The sequence below is a fragment of the Ischnura elegans genome, chromosome 4 (genome assembly GCF_921293095.1).
Source record: "Ischnura elegans chromosome 4, ioIscEleg1.1, whole genome shotgun sequence".
Taxonomy (NCBI): domain Eukaryota; kingdom Metazoa; phylum Arthropoda; class Insecta; order Odonata; family Coenagrionidae; genus Ischnura; species Ischnura elegans.
In genome coordinates this window covers 113,931,799-113,952,536 of record NC_060249.1, presented here as the reverse complement: position 1 = coordinate 113,952,536, position 20,738 = coordinate 113,931,799, and the positions used below count along the sequence as shown (strand labels likewise).

The 20,738-nt window shown below is 36.0% G+C and overlaps 1 protein-coding gene across 3 annotated transcripts in view; it reads left to right on the top strand.

Moving 5' to 3' along the window:
* LOC124157911 overlaps nucleotides 1–20,715 on the top strand; it is a 30,602-nt gene extending 9,887 nt beyond the window's left edge. For all 3 annotated transcript variants that reach the window (XM_046532995.1, XM_046532993.1, XM_046532994.1), the window contains exons 8-16: nucleotides 1,986–2,134; nucleotides 3,308–3,628; nucleotides 4,541–4,707; nucleotides 8,614–8,864; nucleotides 9,930–10,308; nucleotides 11,231–11,505; nucleotides 14,050–14,226; nucleotides 15,480–15,594; nucleotides 18,962–20,715. In XM_046532995.1, the coding sequence (XP_046388951.1) occupies nucleotides 1,986–2,134; nucleotides 3,308–3,628; nucleotides 4,541–4,707; nucleotides 8,614–8,864; nucleotides 9,930–10,308; nucleotides 11,231–11,505; nucleotides 14,050–14,226; nucleotides 15,480–15,594; nucleotides 18,962–19,158 (2,031 nt within the window). In that variant the 3' untranslated portion in view covers nucleotides 19,159–20,715. The remainder of the gene's footprint in view (nucleotides 1–1,985; nucleotides 2,135–3,307; nucleotides 3,629–4,540; nucleotides 4,708–8,613; nucleotides 8,865–9,929; nucleotides 10,309–11,230; nucleotides 11,506–14,049; nucleotides 14,227–15,479; nucleotides 15,595–18,961) is intronic.
* Nucleotides 20,716–20,738: the final 23 nt, after the last annotated feature.

The window sequence follows — 20,738 nt, the reverse complement described above, 5'->3', positions numbered from 1 at the left end:
ATTTAAATTGGGTATTTTTAAATAGCCTCTGCAGATGATGCTGGTGATGATGATGCCTGGGGAAAATTTGGTGCTTTCCAATTGTATTTGTTGAATTAACTTTTCGCTTGTCTTCCACTGGATGACCCCAGTCCCATCAACATTTTAATCCCCAATTTGCTAATAGGGTGGTTTCCTTCATCAAAGAAAACGAAAGGCATTGATTGTGATTCGTTACCCACCATTAGTGTATTCATAATATACAAATTATTTTGTTTTAGAAATACCGGGTTAGACGAATGGCAATGGTCCATTTTTATCCTCATTTGAAAAGGGCCAGATTGGCGCCCTTGCGATGCCACTCCACGTGACGTCACAGGGACCTAGTTTCTATACGAGAAGATAGGAGTTATACGTCGTCTGAGGTTACCATTGCATGCATAAGGCGCAGATCTCAGGGAAACATGTCTTAACAATCACTTATTAAAACTGGCTAAGGTCGGAAAGTTTTCCTCGTTTGATAAGTTATTAATAATCCTTATTTAAGCCAAGCGCTACCAGTCAGCAGGGTACTAGGCTAGCCGCTAGCAGCCTGCGTCGTATCACCGCTAAGCCTCGCCTCAAGGTCATCTCGCAGGTCGGGAGGGGGAACCAGAAATACGTCACGCGGAGAGACTTCCCGACATTCATACTTAAGCGTCGCGTTTTTGCGCGCTTGAAAATTTTCACTTTTCATTTAATCGCGAAAAATAGATATCGTCATTTAAAAATCTAAAAGCGTGAAATACGTACTCCAGGAGTAATAATCTTTCGATTTAGGCAATAAAAAAATAAATAGGAAACCACCCTATTGTTGTCATTCCTTTCTCAGTCTTATGTTTGGCCTACCAGCTAGGAAGGCAGATTTTGCATAATTACTGTAACTTAAGAAGCAACTCTAGTAGGTGTTTTGTTTTTATTGATGAAGACGGTTGATGACTCATCAACTGGTTTGTGGTTCTTCTGTGTGATTTTCAGCTGCCTACGCTGCCTTTACGCATGTGTAAAACCTAGATAAGTCATGAAAAAATTTATCCAAAAATGAGAATTTAGCCAACCAATTGCCTTTTTGGGTGGTTGACAAATAAATCTTTGGATTTTTTTTGTGCTCTCATGAGTGATGTAGGGAAAGTTTACTGTTGTAAAATTGGCTTCATTTCTACAAATAATTTCAACGTATGGTCTCATTTAGGGAAATTTATTGCCTTTTCCTATTTTTCAATAACCAATTTCTCTAAAACCATTATTTCTTACTACCTTTTATGTGTTAGTATTTATTTCTGATTCGTATCTCACATGCTCCCTTTCCACTTAGTCTTGCCTTTTGTCATAGCCTTATTTTAATCTCCGTACGTCATGAGGTTTTAATTTCAATTTTACACTTTGGTTGACTCTATGGTTTTGTTTCAATGCTCATGCATATTTACCTCTGGCACTTCTGACAATGAATCCTCAAAGGTTTACACACAGATACAGAGCAAGAAGAAGTTTGTTTTTGTTCATGTTATATGGCATGTGGTTTTTTGTATGCTTACAATGATATTTGAAGATTATGTTCTTAGTGAGATGGAGCTAATGCTAATGCTTGTCATCCTTGTGAGCATCACACCCATTTGTCTGAATCTGCTTTTGGAAACTTGTTTGTGATATCTTGTTGCTCTGTGTGAGTATCAACTAGTTATTACTCAGTTGTGAATTGTCCAATGAGAGCATTTTTATGAAGATCCAATGCTTTGGTCGATTGTATTACTTATTATGTTGTCAATGAAAAAGGCTTAACGTGTATGTTACTGGGTTCCATATCTGCTAAGACTTTAAATCGCCAATTTTATGGATTGCATCAAATTAAAAGGGCAAAATTGAAATTCTAATCTTGGTTAGATATTTGCTTTTGTTTGCTGTATTTGTGTCCACGCTTGTGTTAATTGTGAACTTTCTGTCCGTGTTGCATTTGTGACCTTGAAAAGGCGTACCCATCGTGTGAGGACCCCGTCAGCCTCATCGGATTGAGGCCCTTCTTTGGGGTGGAGCACCTTCTCCTAACGCACAGATACCTAGTCCTTCTGGCTTCATGTTCATCCCCATCGGAGGGTTCCCCTTCAACTTCTAGTCAAGAGTGAGTAGCCTCTTGTTGCTCATGATGCATTTGTGTGGAAAGCATTGGTGAATCGACAGTTTGCCTCCCATTTATTATTTTATGTTTTCCATGTCCCCTTTTGGTGTAAAGATGACAAATCATTTCCGTTGTACATATTACATTTCTTTTGAAAATTAATCTTGAGGTCTATGAAACTAGTTTTCATGAAGGTCGAGCTTCCTATCTAGTTAACAAAGTTAATGGTAACAAGGTAATGAAGCAGAAATTTATTTTTGGTGATACTTCACTAACCATTCTTGCTACTGAATTCATGGAATTTAATAATGATGTCGAGTAGTTGTAATGAACTCATTATGATCATAATGAGTGAACAAGAATGTCTGAGTATAATTCCTGTAAAATAACCTCCAAATTTAAATCATAAGAATTGCGTGTTCATGCACGAAATTTTCATTAGCAATAGGCCTTTTTCATCCAAACCTTTTCATATAGTTTTGAAGTGTGGGTGAGGTTATGTGCAGTCATAGTTAACATTAGCTACATTGCCTCATTCACTACTCACTCACTGAATTGTCTTTTTTTTAATAATATTTCGTACTGTTACAGCTCGAATAAATTTGGTATTACAAATTTTTTAATGTAATTGGTCAATGTCCTTTAACTGTAACTTCAACTCATTCCTCAGAGTTGGAGGAGGTCTGATCTGATGATAAGGGACATCGTGAGCTTAGCAACATTGAAAGAAAGATATGCATATCAATGCTACTGAATATCTGGATCTGCAATATTTAATCCAATATTATGAAATCTTTATCACAATTTACTACTTCTCTTGATTCTGAAGCATTGAATCCTTGTAGGTAGAAATTTTTATGTACTGTGAAAATATTGCAATTGATAATTATGTATTGTATGCCTACATTAATCTATTTTTTATAAAAATTTGTTTCAGAACTTGAAACTCCCTTATTCCTTCTTCCTTTCTCCTTATGTTCATATCTCTTATCCTTGCTTTTGTCCACTTTTGCTTTGTCCTTCAATTTAAAAAAATCTGAGCTTGTGTGGAATAGATTTCGTCACCATTTTTATTTACCAAATGCATATGTTAGCATTTTATTCATACACATTTGTTTTTAAGAATTCATGTGCCTTAATCAATTGCTAAGTATGTTTTAAATCAAAATATTCCAGCTCACCGGTGAGTATCTCACCTTCGGGCGTCAACACGGGACGCTGGACACAGTATTCACTTCAACTGCCCTCTCCAGTCGAGCTTTTCCATGACATGATGCAGGTCGGCAATGCACATGTTTCATCCAACCCATCTACGTATTTGCATCTCCTCTCTGAAGGACACTTGGTCTTACGCCTGGCTTTGCGGTCAACCTCGTATCCTCATGTGTTCAACAAAACTTCGAAGAAAAAAGTTAAAGGTGCCTGTGATGATGATGCTGATGATCTTAAAGCTCTCTTTGAGGAATCATGTGCCTTGCTGGGTGACCAGTATATCAGGTAAGTTTTACTTTATTTGTATCTGTTTAGATTCTCTCACACCATTCTCATTTGAGTGAGGTTAAAAATTATATTTCTGATGAAATTCAGTGTGCTCATGTCAACTAAATGCAATTTTTGCATTCATCTAAGTTTTCTGGAATAACTCATCATGTAATACATTTAGCATGGATTCATAATATGTATTGTGTTTATACTGTTACAACTTTTGAATTTTTTGTGAATTAATTATTGATAGGAAAAATTTCTCAGAATCCGGTTTTTTTATTGTCTTAAAGTCGTTTTACTCAGAACACGTAATTGCACAATCTGATGTGTATACAAAGGCGCAGGCAAAATCGCAGTGGATAAATAAAGTGGAGAATTGCCAGAACGCATGTGAGACTGCATGGATGTGAGATGGCAAAATAGCCCGTTCAAATTTCGTTCATGCACTCATGCAATTGAATGCCATTATGAGGAATTAATGCAGTTCTAACCAGTGCCATTATGTGCCGTGTGTAATACAGCCTTTAGGAAACATTTAATGGGGAGAATACCGTATTTCTCCGAATATAGTCCCCCCTAATTTTGAGGCTTCAGCTTCGCGAAAAATTTTAAAAATGCATTGGAATGTAGTCCCCCCTTTACCCTTTCGAGGTTTTGAGATACACATTAGGTAACCTACAAGGTCTATGGCATTCTGCGTGAATAACGTATTCCCTAAGAACGAAACAGTAAATGGTTTACTGGAGTAGCCTTTGAGGACTGAAAACAAATTGAAATGGAAAACTGAGGAATTTGATGGGGCCCCTATTTGGACAAAATCCATATATTGTTTCCCACCCTTTCGTATCTCAATCGTGATCAAGTATGCTTTAACATAACTTCAAGAATCAATCTTCTTATAATCTTTGCTCATTATCTTTGAAGGGATGATGTGGATGCAGATGGTGCACTGGCTGCTTCTTATTACCGAATGGCCGGTCTCACCCCTCCTCAGGTGATTGAGAGGATTTTGGATGAGACCAAAGAAGAAGATGTTCCCATTGCAGGTGTAATTCGGTACATTACAAAGGAACTTCTCTGTCCAGATTGTGGTGAGTGATAAGCCATGGATCTTTCTTTTCTATTTTGGAGTGGAATTTTTTTTTTCCTTGACCATAGTGGCTTTCCATTCATCGACACATGTGGACACAAGTCAACTTGCGTTGCGGTTTTCGTGTTCCATTCTATGTGTGTCGCCGACTGTTGTAACACAAGTCAACAAACTATAATGTGCAGGAATTGTAGAGTTATAAACAGTTACTGCGAGTCGACGCGTGAGTGGCATGAATGGAAAGCACCCAGTGTGTAGTTTGTCTGACATAGTACGTAGAAGTTTTTTATTTTAGCTTAGAAGTTTTATTTTGCTGTTACTTTTTTCTTGAGTGTGTATTTGAAAAATGGAACTCTCCTATCATGTCTTTCTGTCCTTATATTAATTACATTTGCCTCAATTAAAAAATTAAAATCTATTATGAATATACACTTCTAACTTGCGATAATATCTTTATGTACTTGGGATTGTACATTCAAATACTTATTCTCTGTAAATTATAAAGTATTTATTATACTTGTTATTTTAGTGAAAATTATAGCTCTTTCATTGCATTAAGTTTTTTATCTCTTTCAATGTTGAAAGCAGACAAATATTCACACGTGAGGACCTTATATTTCTAATTTTATCCTTATATGTATTTCTCTATTTTACTTGACATACTCCTTTCCACACCCACGTAAATACCTCCCTTCATCTCATGAACCCTGTTCTCTCCCAAAATAATGCAGGATTATAATTGATGCAAGCAGTAAAATTATGAATAAACTTATAAATAATATCCTCTGATTAGAAAATCACAAATATTCAAAGCTTTTGTCAAATGCAATAGGGCGAGAGGTGAATCTGTCAGCATAAATTGAAATATACTTACTCTTTGAGTTTTAATGACACTATTCCAGATGTGTACATTATATATAATTGATATTCATGCTCTGATTTTGAGTTTGAAGGCAAAATAATTGGATCCATTTCTAAAGTGGTGTAGCCAGGAATTTCTAGGGGGGGGGGGTCCAAAGCATTGGGAGAAAATTTTTGAAAAATAGGGTACTAAGTAGAGGGTTTTGCATTAATTTTAACACTTTTCATGATTGAAAAAACTTTGTTTGTTAAAGAAATATTTTTAAAATTCATCATTTTTCAATTTTTTTTCTGTTATGAAGGAAAATAATTGTTTTCATATTTTTAGGGGGTCCGGACGCCCCCTCTTGCTACGCCACTGCATTTCTATTCCTAACAATTTATTGGATTCAAATGAAATCAGTCAATTTCAATCGCGATGCTCTTTTGTAACACCCCAAAAAATTTCTATTTCATTGTGAAATTTTGACTAAAGCATTGAAATTATTAAAAAACACATTAAAATGGATTATAGTGTTCAATTTGGGGCAAACAGTAACTTATCTGAAGTTCAAGCAAGGGAAGGCAATGGGAACATAATTATCATGCCCTTTACACTGTAGTGGTTTTGGGAAACAAGGACTTAAGGCAAATTGTCTACGCAGGCGAGTGCCTGGCTATGACTCATGCTATCTCTACTTCCACTTCCCCCACTGCCTTTAATTCTACTATTCCCCTCCTCTCCAGTTTGGTCTTGACTGGTAACGGCATAAACATGCCCAAGTGCGACAAAATCTCCGGTTCTCTTAGGCTGTATTCAACTACATACGAGGCTACGGCAATAATAGCGCATTTGTGATATGAAATATACAATTAAGGATCGTAAGTAACATTTCTCTGAATTTACGAATGATTAACCAGTGAAGAACCCTCAAAAATTAATCAAGAGATATTTTACTGCCGCTAATAGTCATCTACAATGCTAGAGTAGACATTCAAGTAAACTTGAAACATTCTTTGTGAGAAAGTTCATAAAATAATTCTAATGGGAATAATTAGCCTGGTGTAGCATTACCGTATATCTCCGAATATAGTCCCCCCCCGAATATAGTCCCCCCCCCAATTTTGAGACCTCAGTTTTGGGAAAAATTTTAAAATGTAAAGGAAGGCAATTTTTCTGTGGTTAGCAAGTTAAGATTCTAGATTCGATAAAAACTATTATTTTCTGTGAAGATTAAGAACAAATCTGTTCACATATTTTCCATCACAACAAAATAACTATACCTAAAACCATTGCATCCATTGCATGTATCAGTAATTTATAGTTCCTTAACCAGATGTAATGAAGAAATGAGAAATTTTTTTAAGTATCCAAGGCTATTGTATTTTTTAAACCTTCACAAATTATTAATATTTTTGATTTCCAAATGACTACAGACAATGTCAATATATAAGCTTTAACTTAAAGCCCATAAACAGTATTGCATTTGGCCCTGAAACTTCCTTAGATCCAGTGTAACACACCCATCAAGTCATCACAAATCCAATTGACCTGAAGAATTTAGGAAATCTAAATAAAATTGTGTTAAATAAATTATAAATATTATAAAAATATTGCTATCAAATGCCTGCTAAGCAAAACAATTAAACTACAGGACTTACAAATATCAAAGTAATAAAATTAAGAAATAAACTTTTTCCAACAAACATTAAAACTGAAAAAAAATTATATCAATTTTCAATGCCTCGTCGCGAATCATTGCATAAGTTACACAAAGAGCTTCTGCTCTGCATTTGCGCACAAATTCGACGATATTTTCCTCTAATTCTTTGAATCTGCCGCATCGAGACCCCCGAAATGACTTCCGCGATGTATTAGCGCTTTGCTAGCGCTGTAAATACTATGATTTACGGCGTATTCTGCAACTGCTATTTTTAAATTGGCATTTAAACTCCGTCTTTGAAGGCCTCTAATCTGCGGCAGGATTGATCCTCATCTTTCTACTTGATCCATCACCTCACTGTTGAACGTAAAATTATTTTTAATAAAGAAAATATCGCGGAAATAATTGCGAAACGTTATGCGATGTAATTTATCGATCCTATTTACCCTGACGAATTGAAGATATTCCTCAATGAATTGATTACACTTTCGATGCTGAGTCGCTGTATTTCGATCAAATGCAGTAATGCCGGCGCTTCTGGTTTAAAGTCGTCGATTATTGCGCCTTTTCAGAAACAAATGCATCACCTATTGCGCATTCTTGTTCTGTGAAGGCGGTAAAGGCAGTGGTTGTAAACACGAACCGCACGGACGTATAGTAGCTACGGATGCAATGAAATGCTAAATCGTCACGAAAGGTTCACTTTATCTGTTTATTTTTCGCAATTATTTAAATCGTGTAGTTATTAAATGAGCGACGGGTACATATACTATTGATTCAATTCTAGTGTTCGATTAATGTAATGATAGTGTGTGTTTAGTTTTCATTTTAATTATTTACTGTTTTGCGTCATTAAGTGATCAGTGTCGATTGAATTATTCTAACAATACTTTTCCAAGAAAAATTAGCGGCTACCCGATGGATTCCGTGAAAACGCATATTTGATATGCTATTTGAATCGGAATAATCGTATCTGTACAACATTTGTGGTAAAAATTGTCTTAATTTCCGGTAAAACGTGGCAGTATTTACTAATATCTCCGATTATAATCCTCATAAATATACTCAAATAGAAAGACTACGAGAACATTAGCCATTATGCCGTTATTTATTACTTTATGGTCACCTTTAGTATGCTAAATTGGATTACACTCGATTATAGTCCCCCCCCTTACTTTTCCGCGGCCATTTTTGGAAAAAAAGGGGGGACTATATTCGGAGATATACGGTATATTTTTTTAATGCAAATATCTTGGTTCTTTTGTGATGGATTTTACTTTTTTTACGAAGATTACAGAAAAATTTGAAGGTCCATGAACTCGTGTATGGATAATCCACAACCTGGGTAAACTGGAGCCGGATAATCGGGAGTCTGCTGTAATGAATTTTTTATTTCCTTGCAGGTAAAGGAAATAAAAGAGATGATCTGTTGGCTGCTCCTGACGGTGAGGCTTTCTCTCTCAAGATACTTTCCATATTGGAGGAGCATTCTCCGGAGAACATTTCATTGCTAGTCCTACGATCCTCAGCTCTCCTCTCCTGCCGAATAGGCATAGAAAGGGTTCTCAAAGTACTTAAGGAGAGGCAACAGTCGTCACAGTCGGGAAATTCTGAAGATAACTCCTCTAAATCAGAACCTCCTTCTTCGCCGCAGGTATTTCATCTTCTAATAAGGATTTCACATATTGTGGTATTGATGCACCAGAAACTACAATCCATTGCATAATTGTGTCTTTCGAGTTTGAATGTTGATATTTCAAAGACCACTTATTTGATTTAAAACAAGTTACATCAAATTAAAACTCATTTATTTTTAAGACATTAATTACATGCAGACTTTTTATGAGAAAAATAATTCCATTTGCACTCAATGGTGAAATTTGTAAGGGATCCTATGATCTAGGATTCTGCCTTTTTGAACTGTGGTCGCATGTGCTGAAGCCACAAATTTTATCTCACTTATGTAAGAGGCGACTGTAAGATGTATTCCTTGCCTCATTTCTGTTCCCATCCAAAGTCAGCGCTTCCGCCTTCCTTTTTGTTCCCATGTTCGCAACCACCCAACCCCCTACAACGTAAAGTAAGATATGCTGTGAATGTGATCTTGCCATACACCCAATCTAATAGCACAAGCACTGTCAAGAAGGATGATGGCTTATTAAAAAATCTTGAAAGCCAAGTAAATAAATATTAGTTTTTGAAACATTGTTTTCTTGCATATTCCATAGCAGGCAGCATCAAACTTCTCTCAAGTTTAGCTTGGTAGACTGCATGGAAGATTATTAAAAAAGATATATGTATAATTTTTCGCTTAAAAATAATATCATAATTCTGTGGGCTTAATAGACAATAAATTAACTAAAATGCTATGGGCAATTAAAAATTACAAAAATCCAAAACTTGATTTACAAAAATAAATTCTCTACTATCATACACTATAAATTGAAATTATTGTGATCTTGATTTATCTTATCCTTTTGGAGTACTATATGACAATAATTTTATGATAAAAAAATTTACTAACTGAACTCTATTTGCTGTACTTATGGTGTGAGAGCATTGATTTATCAAGCAACGATATTTTTTAAAATTTGATCTTCCCCTAAGATAAAATTTTTGTAACTACATATTTATGAGGGAAAACTTTTTATGCCATAGGTAACAGTAACTGGGCAATTCAGACTTTCGTTTGACTCTAACTAATCATTCTCCACAACAGGATGCTTTAGCTTTAGCGATCGTGTGCATACATCGCGGGTGCCCAGATAGAGCTTGTGCAGTGCTGTCATCTCTTGGGACAGCTGGACGCCTGACGTCAGTTTTAGAGCAATACTCGTCCCTTCTCTTTGAACCGGATGAGAAGGGAGGGCTCACTGAGCTGGCTGGAATCGTGGCAGAAGCCTGCCCAGAAGCATTGGCAGAAGTTTTAGGCAACAGGTCGAGTAAAGGCTCTTCCAAAGTTCTCGCCGGAGCTGTGAGAGCCCTTAGGGAGAAGGTAGCTGCTGCGGGATCAGCGGCTGAGGGGGCTAGTACTGGAAGGGCCCTGCGATTGCTCCTCGAGAAACATTTTGCCCCGGTTTTGTCTGGGAAAGTTGAAGGTTAGTATATATTAAGACATCAAATGCTTGTCAAATGAATTTTATCTGATATGTGGTGCTATAATGCAGCCCGAAAGCAAAGTAACAAGCAATGTCACAGTATTGTTTTGGAAAAAAAATTTGGTTGCAGAAAGATATATTAATTATTCTTTTAGCAACCACAGTCACAAAAAATTCTTAGCATTGCCTCAGCATCAACCATAGTAGAAAGATAAAACAAATTTGGCTTTGGGGTATCGCAATAAAGTGAACTTTGCTAGGATGCACTCTAATAATTGATACGCTAACTATTCTCAGAAAAATTACTCAAGTTATAGAAGCAGACTATTATTATAAAATGTGGTCATTGTTGTCATGATATGATATTTTCCAAAGAATTTATCTTCAGCTAGCAATATACATATCTTGGCAGTCATTTATGAAGAGGAGAATGGGGAGATGCTTGCCAGTAAGGTTCAAGGCCTTAAATCAGGAGTTCAGTTTTCAATCTTCTTGGTGTGCCTACTCAAGACACTGTCTTTAGATCCAGATGTTTGTCAAGGGGTCAGATGTGAGAATTGTTTGTCTAATTTGAAGCAATTTGCAATCAGCCGATCTTGTCAATCAGCAGCATCCTGTTGAAAGTTGTGTGCTTATCCGAATGGTGCCCTCCTTAAGTAAAAGGATTATAATCTTTACTTCTGGATTTATTCTACAATTAGCTTGAAGTGGAAATGTTAGGCTGATCATAAGTATATATGCAATAATCACCTTGTCCTCTCTAATTTTATTTTTATTGGCTCACGGAGTATGTAATGTTACTGGCTATGACTTACACTCATTTCATCGTTTATGGGATCGCATATGTACATAAATATGGTAATCATCATTACTTTTTTATTTTTACCTATGATTTTTTAATTCTCATTTCCGATTTTTTCAGACAATACGGGTCCTAAGGAAACTCTTCTTGAAGAATTGAAGATGCTGGTGCGTTCCTATTTAGCTGGCCTAATTACTGAAGTACCAATGGACTCACCAACTGGTGAGAATTCATCGGGGACGGCTGATTCCGTCAGCGAATGGGAAATCTTTGGTCCCAGGCTGCCATTCTTGGAGAAAATGTCCCCTTTCAACAACGAATCTCGGAAGAAAAGTACCAGTTCATCCTCTAGCTCCCCTTCAGATGGGCAGAGGATGTGCCTGGTAAAATTGCAAGTAAGTAAAATCGGGAAATTATGCCATATAAAATATTTTCAAGCATATTGTAGATAAAAATTTCCTAGACCTTAGACCTAATATCTTTGCCACTCTTTTGCGTATTAATATATTAATAAAAAGATTGGCGAAGATATTAGGTAACCTATAGGCTAGCTTGTGATACAATTTTTGCTACTTTGGATTTCCATCAAGAATCAGTCATCATGCTACTGTGCTCTGTCATATATGGCTTATTATCCAAGCACTAAATCAGCCTTGCTGATTAACTAACTTTAATGGAGCAAGCTGCTTATTGTGGATCCTGGAATGTGTAAATTGAATTTACTGAAAAAAATGACTTCATCTCAAATTTGCATATGCCGTAAAAAAAACTAGGTTTCAACCTGCAACTTGAAAGTTGCCGAGTTCCACATCATACAGCCGAGGTATTCCACCTCACTATTTTGTGAAAGGCAGGCTCTCCTTCGTAATTTAGAATAATGATTATTGGTGACCCTCGTCTCAGCCAGTGGAGGCTGTGCAGATTATAAAGATTGGAACTATTCATCAAGTTTCTACCTTTGAAGGTTGGATTAGTATTTGTGAATCATAGCTGAATACATATGTACATTGGAGCGTGGTTTGATTTTAAAAGTAAATGACAGATGATCTGACAAAAGGTAGCCATCTGGTTGCCCTGTCTGGTTTTCTATCAGGATAAAGGAAAGAGAAAAATCTGCAATTTCACTGATTATAAATGTTTTCCTTTTGATAATGATGTGCAAAAACTTGACCACTTATAGATATAGGTGAAAAGAGGTGGTCATGGAGGAAGGTATTTATCACCATAGGTCACTTCAATGTTTGAATCTTCCTGAGAAATTCATTTTTTGAAGGTTGTGTAATTATAGACATTTTAAAAATTCTTGGATACTTAATAAAAATATTATGTTGTTGTGGAGAGATTTTTTGATGGATGGTTTTGCAATAAATGTAATCTCTTATTTCTCAGTTATAAGTTTTTTTTTCAATTTAAGCATTAATGGTAACCATGGTTGTTCTATGTATTTATGTTTTATTCTTCAGATATTGCTCTTATGTACCTATTATTCTATCAATCCCTCCTTGTATTTCTGATTCATATTGATCAGTCAAGATTTACATAAATCATTTATTGAGACTCTGTTGGCTTCAGAAATAGCATCTGGTTTAATTGGCCGCTGTGACTATTAATAATGGTTATAAAAAGTGAACTACCCATTGCACGTCCAGAATCTTAATTTTTTCACAACTCAGCTAGTAACTTGACATTACATGGCATGACTTTTGCCAGCTTCATCTACATCTACATAATTATTAATACCCCACAGGCCGCTTATAAGGCGTGGCGTATAAGGCAGGGGGTGTTAGGACACCAGCTGTTCATGGATAACAAGGAAGTGCTCTAAGGAAATTACGACTAGCATTTATTGAAGTCCTTTATGGTTCGGGGGAAAAAACGAATTCCCATATCTATCCATTCGGCAAAACATCTCTCTTAATTTATCGCTTCTGTCGGACCTGGAAATATAGAGTGGCTCTAATATTATGCTCTCCTTGTCGCTCTTAAAGATATCCATTCTCAAATGTTCAAGGAATCAAAGCCTAGCGCGCAGCCTCCGAGTCTCCAACGGCTCCAAACCTAAAGGTTGTAGTGTTAAACAAGTATGGTGTAAATAAGAATGTGATGATAAAGGTGCAGATAAAAATTGTGCAACCTTGAAAGAAATTTTATCCTTCAATTTACATATTTCACTTGGATGATTTTCTGTATATATTTACTCGTGGAGTGGTGATTTTATGTATACATGTAATTTAATAATAATAATAATAATATTTATTAACTTCATTGGGATAATACATCCATGAGTTTCGTCAAGTTAATACAGCATAAAATGCTAACATATAATGAAATATGATACAGACAAGCTATACAAACACACAGCTATCAGTGGGATTGAGGTCATAGGTTATTACACAACACCAGTTAAAAACTCATTTAGATTGTAGTAGCTCTTTTCAATTAGCATATTTTTCAGTTTGGCTTTGAATTGGATTGATGAGGAAATGGAACAGATGGTGATAGGAATCTTATTGTACACAGTGACAATGGAGTGGTATGGACCTTTTAAACAGACTCTGTAGGAGTATTGGAGGGTGTGTATGTTGTTTTTGGAGCGTGTGTTGTGATTGTGTAGGTTGGCGTTAACAGGGAAAAGATGAGGATTATTTCGAACAAACATGGCACAGGTAAGGATATAGATTGAGGGGAGAGTTAAGATGCTGGAATTTACAAAAAGTGGTCTGCCTGGTGTGCGAATGGGGACTCTATAGATAGCTTTAACAGCTTTCTTCTGGAGAGAGTAATGGAATGAGAAAGACATTCCAAAGTTCAACAGCCAAATTAAACTAGGTTAAATTTCTTTTTTTGATTTGTTGCATGTCTGCAAATTGTATTTTCACATTGCATGCTTTGAAGAAATATTAGATATTTCATTAAAATTATTTCAATTGTTTCTCTAGTCAATGCTGTGTTCCAAACGCATGCATCCTGAATGTGTTGCTGAAGTGCGTCAGTTCCTTCAAGGTTGTCCAATGGCATTGGGCCGCCATAGTCTCCTTGCCCTCTGCTTGCCACCTCGGGAAGCTACCCTCTTCCTCCTAGAGGTCTGCCCCCAGACCTTACTCCAGTATGCCAAAGTAAGTAGATTTTAGATACCGTCACTTTTCAGAAAGTACCAGTCCCAGGTTATTTCCTTGTTTATTTAGCGGTTGAAACATTTGGAAAATTATGATTTTTACCATTGACTTAATGTTATTTTTTATTGACATTTTCCTCTTAAAAAATCAATGCATTGACCTTTATGGAAATTACAGTTTTTTGTTATTCCTATTGCTTTTGGGCCATTTTGAATGTTGGGGAACAGTTGAGGAGTTTTGTTCATTCATTCATGAACACGATCAGTAAATCACCTATGTGCAAAACTTCATCATGCATCAGTAATTTAGAGCTTTTCATTGATGTTCTTAATGGTACCAAACGAAAGATAGAAACTTGCTTGTGGAGACTATTATCCCTCTTAATGGACTGTTTCCATTGACAAATTCCATGGAGATCATCCGAGGTTTAACTTGTGAATCAAAGTCAAAAGATTACCTAGATATTGTTGAACACTACATGAAAAATTCATACTTCCTGTGAAATGGACGATACTGACAATTTGCAAGCACAAATTGGTTGAAGGTGAGCAAAATCTGCAAATTTTACAAATGAATCTTTTGGCTGATCATTTTTTCCCTAAAAATTCAATTTGTTCACGAAAAAATTGAATTTAATTGCTCTTGGAATATTGTGTTTGCGGAAGGTTAATAAGAAGTATTTAAGGCTAGATTTCAAGTAAAATTTTAAGAATTTGGTAAGATGATCCTAAAACACTAGATTGCTCTATATTTTCATCTTGCTTAAAGTTGCCACACTATTTATGTATATTATCTCCTGAAAATCCATGCTAAGCCGACATCGTAACCCAGAGGACTCCTTGGTCTAGTAATAATATCTAATTATTTCTGAGTACATATGTGGGACTATTTATGAAAATTTTCAGCTATCTGGAAAAATGGATTCAGGTTTATGAATTTTTTTGTAGGCAGCAGGCTTTGGCTGGATTGAAATACACATCTATGTCTCTCCCTTTTATCTTTCGCATTTTATATAAATCATTGTTGTACCTTTGATGGGTCCATATTCATCTCTTTGCATTCATTGTAAACAGAAAAGTGTTTACTTCATCTGTAATGACCGAAAAGCATGTATGTATTTGTTTCATAAATTTATATATGTATGTGACTTACATTGATCACTGGAGTATAATGAAATTTTATTGAATTCAATGTCCAAGTAACTAAGGGATTTATTTTTCTTGTGGATTCTTAACTTTATGTATTTCTTCTAGGATAAATATGGTGCTGATAACGATTGGAAATATTTGTTGCTACTTCTCCAAAGGCGATTGTTAACATCACAGGAGCAAAGTCCCATGAGAGGGTTTTATACTAAGATTCTACGAGGTAAGGAGGGCACTAATGTGTTTACTACCATGCATTCATGTTCTGAGTACATATGTACTGGTTTCTCGATTAGACATCCTGAAAAATAAATTTAAGTGAAAGTACAAGTAACTTAGATGGTCCTGGTCAGGGCTACTTATCACCTACAATGATGAATATAATTGGGTGGAGGATTTGTTTTAGTGCATATATCAAATACATAAAATCAGGAAATTAAAAAAAATTGCCTAAAAAATGATGATTGCTGATTGATAATTGATTATTGCTGAGATAATGGCATTATACAATTACAGGTTTGTGAATGTTCTCAAAATATTCATTCAGTGAATAAATAGTATTTAGATTTCTTGCAAATATAGATGAAGTTTTTGATGATCAATGTACTTGGGTAATATATTATAAAATTATAAATCTCTGTGCTAAGGATGAGTCGGTTCTTAAATTTTTTCGGTCCTCGGTACCGGTCCCCCATCGGTTTTTGGGTTCTCGATACTCGGTTCTAAGGATAAACTGTTACTGTCTGAATTAATGTCAAATTTAAATGAACAACCGCAAGAAGTGAATGAAAATAATTTCACTAAAGATGTAGATCGGCTGGAAAGCTCTGTAAAAACAAAAACTTAAGATCGTTTCCATCATTTTATTTGCAAAAAAGTTTAAATAACAAGTAGTTAAAGAATGCATGATCGAACCAATATGTCACATTACATCAGACAGCCACTGATTCTTTCTCCGGGTGTTGATTTAAAAAATTCAACATTTTTACCCTAACTGGGTCTAATCTATTATTTTTTGGCAGAAATATTGCGTGCACTACTGAGCAGGTGTTCTCTGAAAACAGTAGTGGTCGATGTTGATTTTGTAGGGCCGCACAGAATATGCTTGGAGCGCAGTTAACATACTGCATAGCATCAGGATCGATAGTGAAACTCCCCAACTTCTGACGACATCATCCGTTAATTTGTTGTAACTTGTGAGTCCGTTCAAAGTATATTCTGTATTCTGCGATGTAGCTTAAATTGTTACTGTAATTGACAACTTATTTGCATGCCTCACTGTCACAGTTCTTATAACCTCAACAATAAACTGCTCAGCATGCCAGTACGGCGACACTATGGATAAACTGAGCGGCCGTGAGCTAACGCAAAATTGAAATGCAGTGTTACATTCTGCAGAATAACCACATTTTTCGATGCCTTGCATAGGTTTATCAACTTATGAACAAGCTCTTGGAAAGCATCTTGCTCATATGTCGAAGAATTAACAGCGAAAGACAGTGCATCGCTGGGCAAAATGGACGCCGTGCCGTCAACGGTGGAATTCGACTCGTTTGACGACGTCCATAGAGACCGATAGTGCAGTGGACGGTGGCAGGCAAAAATCAGCTTGTTTTAAAGCACCCTTAGTGGCCGCGGCTACGAAAATGTTACAATGTTGGCCAGAGCGACAATCTGACGAACCCTTAAATGCACGAGTTAGCGAGCAACCCATCAAAAGAAAGAACATGGAAGCAATTTAATTGGAAAATAATTTATGCATTTTTTAATCATTCTGATGTGATATCCATAATTTCTTGGGCTATGTTATGCAATGCACTGATGAATTTGCTGTAAATTAGAAAAGTTGTAACATCTTCAAATAATAGTTTGCATATTGGTTTTATTTAATCATGAATGGTAAATCACTCATGTAAATTGAGAATAGTATGGGGCCTAGTATTGATCCATGTGGTACTCTGAATTCTTTTGAGGAATTGTAATTTTGGGTCTGAGTGAACTTCTTAAATGTAGTGACAGTTGCTGCTTTCTTTAATATATTGAGTTAGTAGCTGCTAAGTACCTTATTTAAGAACGAAAATTGTAAAATTTTAGTGCCACCCATTAAAACTGATTGAGAGCAGTGATGCTCTCTGGTGACTTTTTTTATCACAAAGACCCTATGTTTTCCACATGTGACATAGCTCGATTAATCATTTCATGATGTGGTAAATTTTAGGGATCTTGTAAGTTTGCCTGCTGACAAGAGATTAAGAACACCTTAGTAGAGTTTTTAAGCAAGTTTTTTAGTATCACGATAAATACGCACAGCTAAATAGAAATAGGCAGTGAAGTGGCTATTATTCAAAGCAGACAGATATTCAAATGTTCCTGAATGAGGCTCTTTATGGCGTATGGCTTACTGTGTGTTGTTTTTCTGTAGCAGGTTGTTCAGGAGAGAGCTCAGGGAGGTTCAAGTGGGGATGACCATGAAGGTAGGTCTCACTGGGCAAATTCAAACAGACTAGCAATGGGCAGCTAATTTAGAGGAAGATCCAGTCTAAGCACTATAGCTATTAAGAATGTCTCCTTGGTGCTTCAAGTCAAGGCTAACATTAAAATAGGGAAGCAAAAACTGGTAGAAGTGGATGAATTCTACTATCTGGAAAGCATGATAACTAGCGACGGGAGGAGTAAGAAAGACATTATCAGCAGAAAGCGAAGAGAGACCTGCTAACAGCGGGAAACTTAAATATGGAAGTCAAGAAACAATTTATAAGAATCTTCATTTGGAGTTTGCTCTTGTACGGAAGTGTGGCATGGACAATGACAGCATAGGAGAAAGCAAGGATAGAGGCCTTCGAACTGTGGTGCTACAGAAGAATGAATAGGATCAAATGGATCAACCAAGTTAGTAATGAGGAAGTCCCAAGAAGAATAGGAGAGAAGCCTCATGAAAACCCTTAATAAGAACCTTAAAGGCCACATCTTGAGACATGAAGACAATCTTCGAGGGATAAGTGGATGGCAAGAAAGAAAAAGGAAGGCCTCGAACAAAATATATGTATGAAACAGGTAAAGAAGGATGTGAAAGAGAAGAAATACGTAGGTGTGAAAAGATTAGCTGATAGGAGAATGGAGTGGAGAGCTGAAATAATAATTTTGCATATTGGAGAGCTGTGTCAAACCAATCTCAGGATTGTTGACCATTGATGATGATTAAGATTGGCATTGCAGAAGTGAAGATAATGGAAGATTTGAGATGCATACAGGCTAATATCTGTCCTAAGGGTGCTATGGGGACAAGAAAAAAGGAAGTGTGTAGTATTTGTTAGAAATAGGTAATTGAGGTCAGTTTTTGTTTGAAGGTTTGTACGTATTTGATTCTCTGCTGCAGCAGCAGAAACTACATTGGACAGAGCATGCAAACTCTCAAAAGGTTTATAGAGCATGAAAGAACTTGCAAGATAGATAAGAGAGGCCAAGTTTGTCGAAGGTGTAGAATTGGCATCGGTTGAGACGAATGACATCTCTCTCTTTCTCGATTTGATTGAAATAGTATTTCTCACAATGCACTTACAACGCCTTTGTGTATTATTTTCTCTTTCCAGATGCCCTCTCTCATTTGGCACACACACTCACTCTTGAAGAATTTGTCAAGGTTTTGCCTCCTGGAGGTGGCAAGGGTGAGGTGGCTACTTATGTTGCCCACTACCTTAGGTGCTGCCAACAAGTGCAGCATGCCAATCACATCAGGTCACTAATTATTGCTACTGGAAATCAACTGCTATCAACGTTAGACCTTTGAAACATCCTCTTCAATGCTTGGTGCCCACTGATTCATGGAATTTGCTGATAGACCTACGTGAATGCCCAGCACACGCTTATAATTTAATGTGCACCTTTCGCACCTTGAAATGAATGGATGATTATGTATCATCAGGATCTAAATGATTGCATTTTTAAAATAATTTAATCCCTGCATCTGCACAAATTTTTTAATGCTTAAGGTAAGAAAGAAGAAGAAAAAAAAAACAAGAATGGCACATGGCCTACCATTTATTGATGTTGTGATATGGCCTCCCCTTATTGTACCTGTTATTAAATGAAAATTAATCAAGCGAATGCACTCAGAGTGAGTGATTTTTAAGAATATTTATGCTGCCATTAATTTGTTGAGAGATTTATGTTACTATTTACATTGTATCAATAGATCTCTTTTAGAGTTTTTAGAAGAAAGTTTTATAGATCTGCTTTTGTACTTATTGCTGTGGGCCAATCAATTAGAGATTATTTATTCTTCTGGTGCCTATACAGCCTTGGATATCTGCACTAATGATAGCAGAGAAAGGGCTACACTAAGTCAGAATACACCCATACCCAAATATTTGAAAAGCGGGACATGAACTTCAGTTGATCTGATCGGATATCATTCCCTAATGGATTCCTTGTAATATACAAATTCCTTCTGGTGAGTCATATATCATTGCTAGGATATTTTTGTGATATAAATGGTTCCAGACATGCATTTGTTCAGAAGAAATTGAAAAAAACTTTTATTCCATTTTACTGTAATAGACACAAAGTATATTCAAGATCAAAGAATTAAATGATGAACTCATGCCATCACATCCATAAGCAATCATCTTTGCATAATTGCATAGTTTTGTAACTATGCAGAACAGTGACAATAGGTTGTTGTGTTTGAACCAGAGTGATTAACTTAACAAGGTATAACAGCATCTTATGACTCTTCTAGATGTGGAACAAGTTTTGCTTGATCCCTTATCTGAGGAGCCTTTGATGTTATGCAATCACTTTTATTAAATTATATAGATAATGAACTATCAGGAGTGGATCTCTATTAAAACTTTTTTAACTATATGAATCAGAGCAGTTTATAACAAGAATTTATCTTCTCTATAAAAAATCAATATATGAAACTGACATATAATAATGAGTTGTACTCAGGTTATGTGGAAATGGATATTATAGTAATGAACAGATTCCCAAGAATGCAACATGAAATAATGGTGATCTCTTTCTATGGTGCACCATGTGAAAATATGAAAGAACGAAAATGGGTGTGTTTTGGATGTAACATTATTTGGAAATATTATGAATGAAAGCCTGAGGAAAATCCTCTTTTTAAGCAGATGCCTATATACATGTATAAATATTGGAAAGATGTGCCCACACATGACTGTAAGCACACTGTGCAATTGTATGTGATGCTGTGAAGTCAGCTGTTAGAAAATTCTGTTATACCGTGGTACTTGTTATATTCTACCTCTGTAAAAATGTAATGTCACAGAATGCATTCAATCAATGTTGGTTTATTGTTAATAAACTTTTTAAATCCTTATTAATGTTTCGTTCTAAACCCTG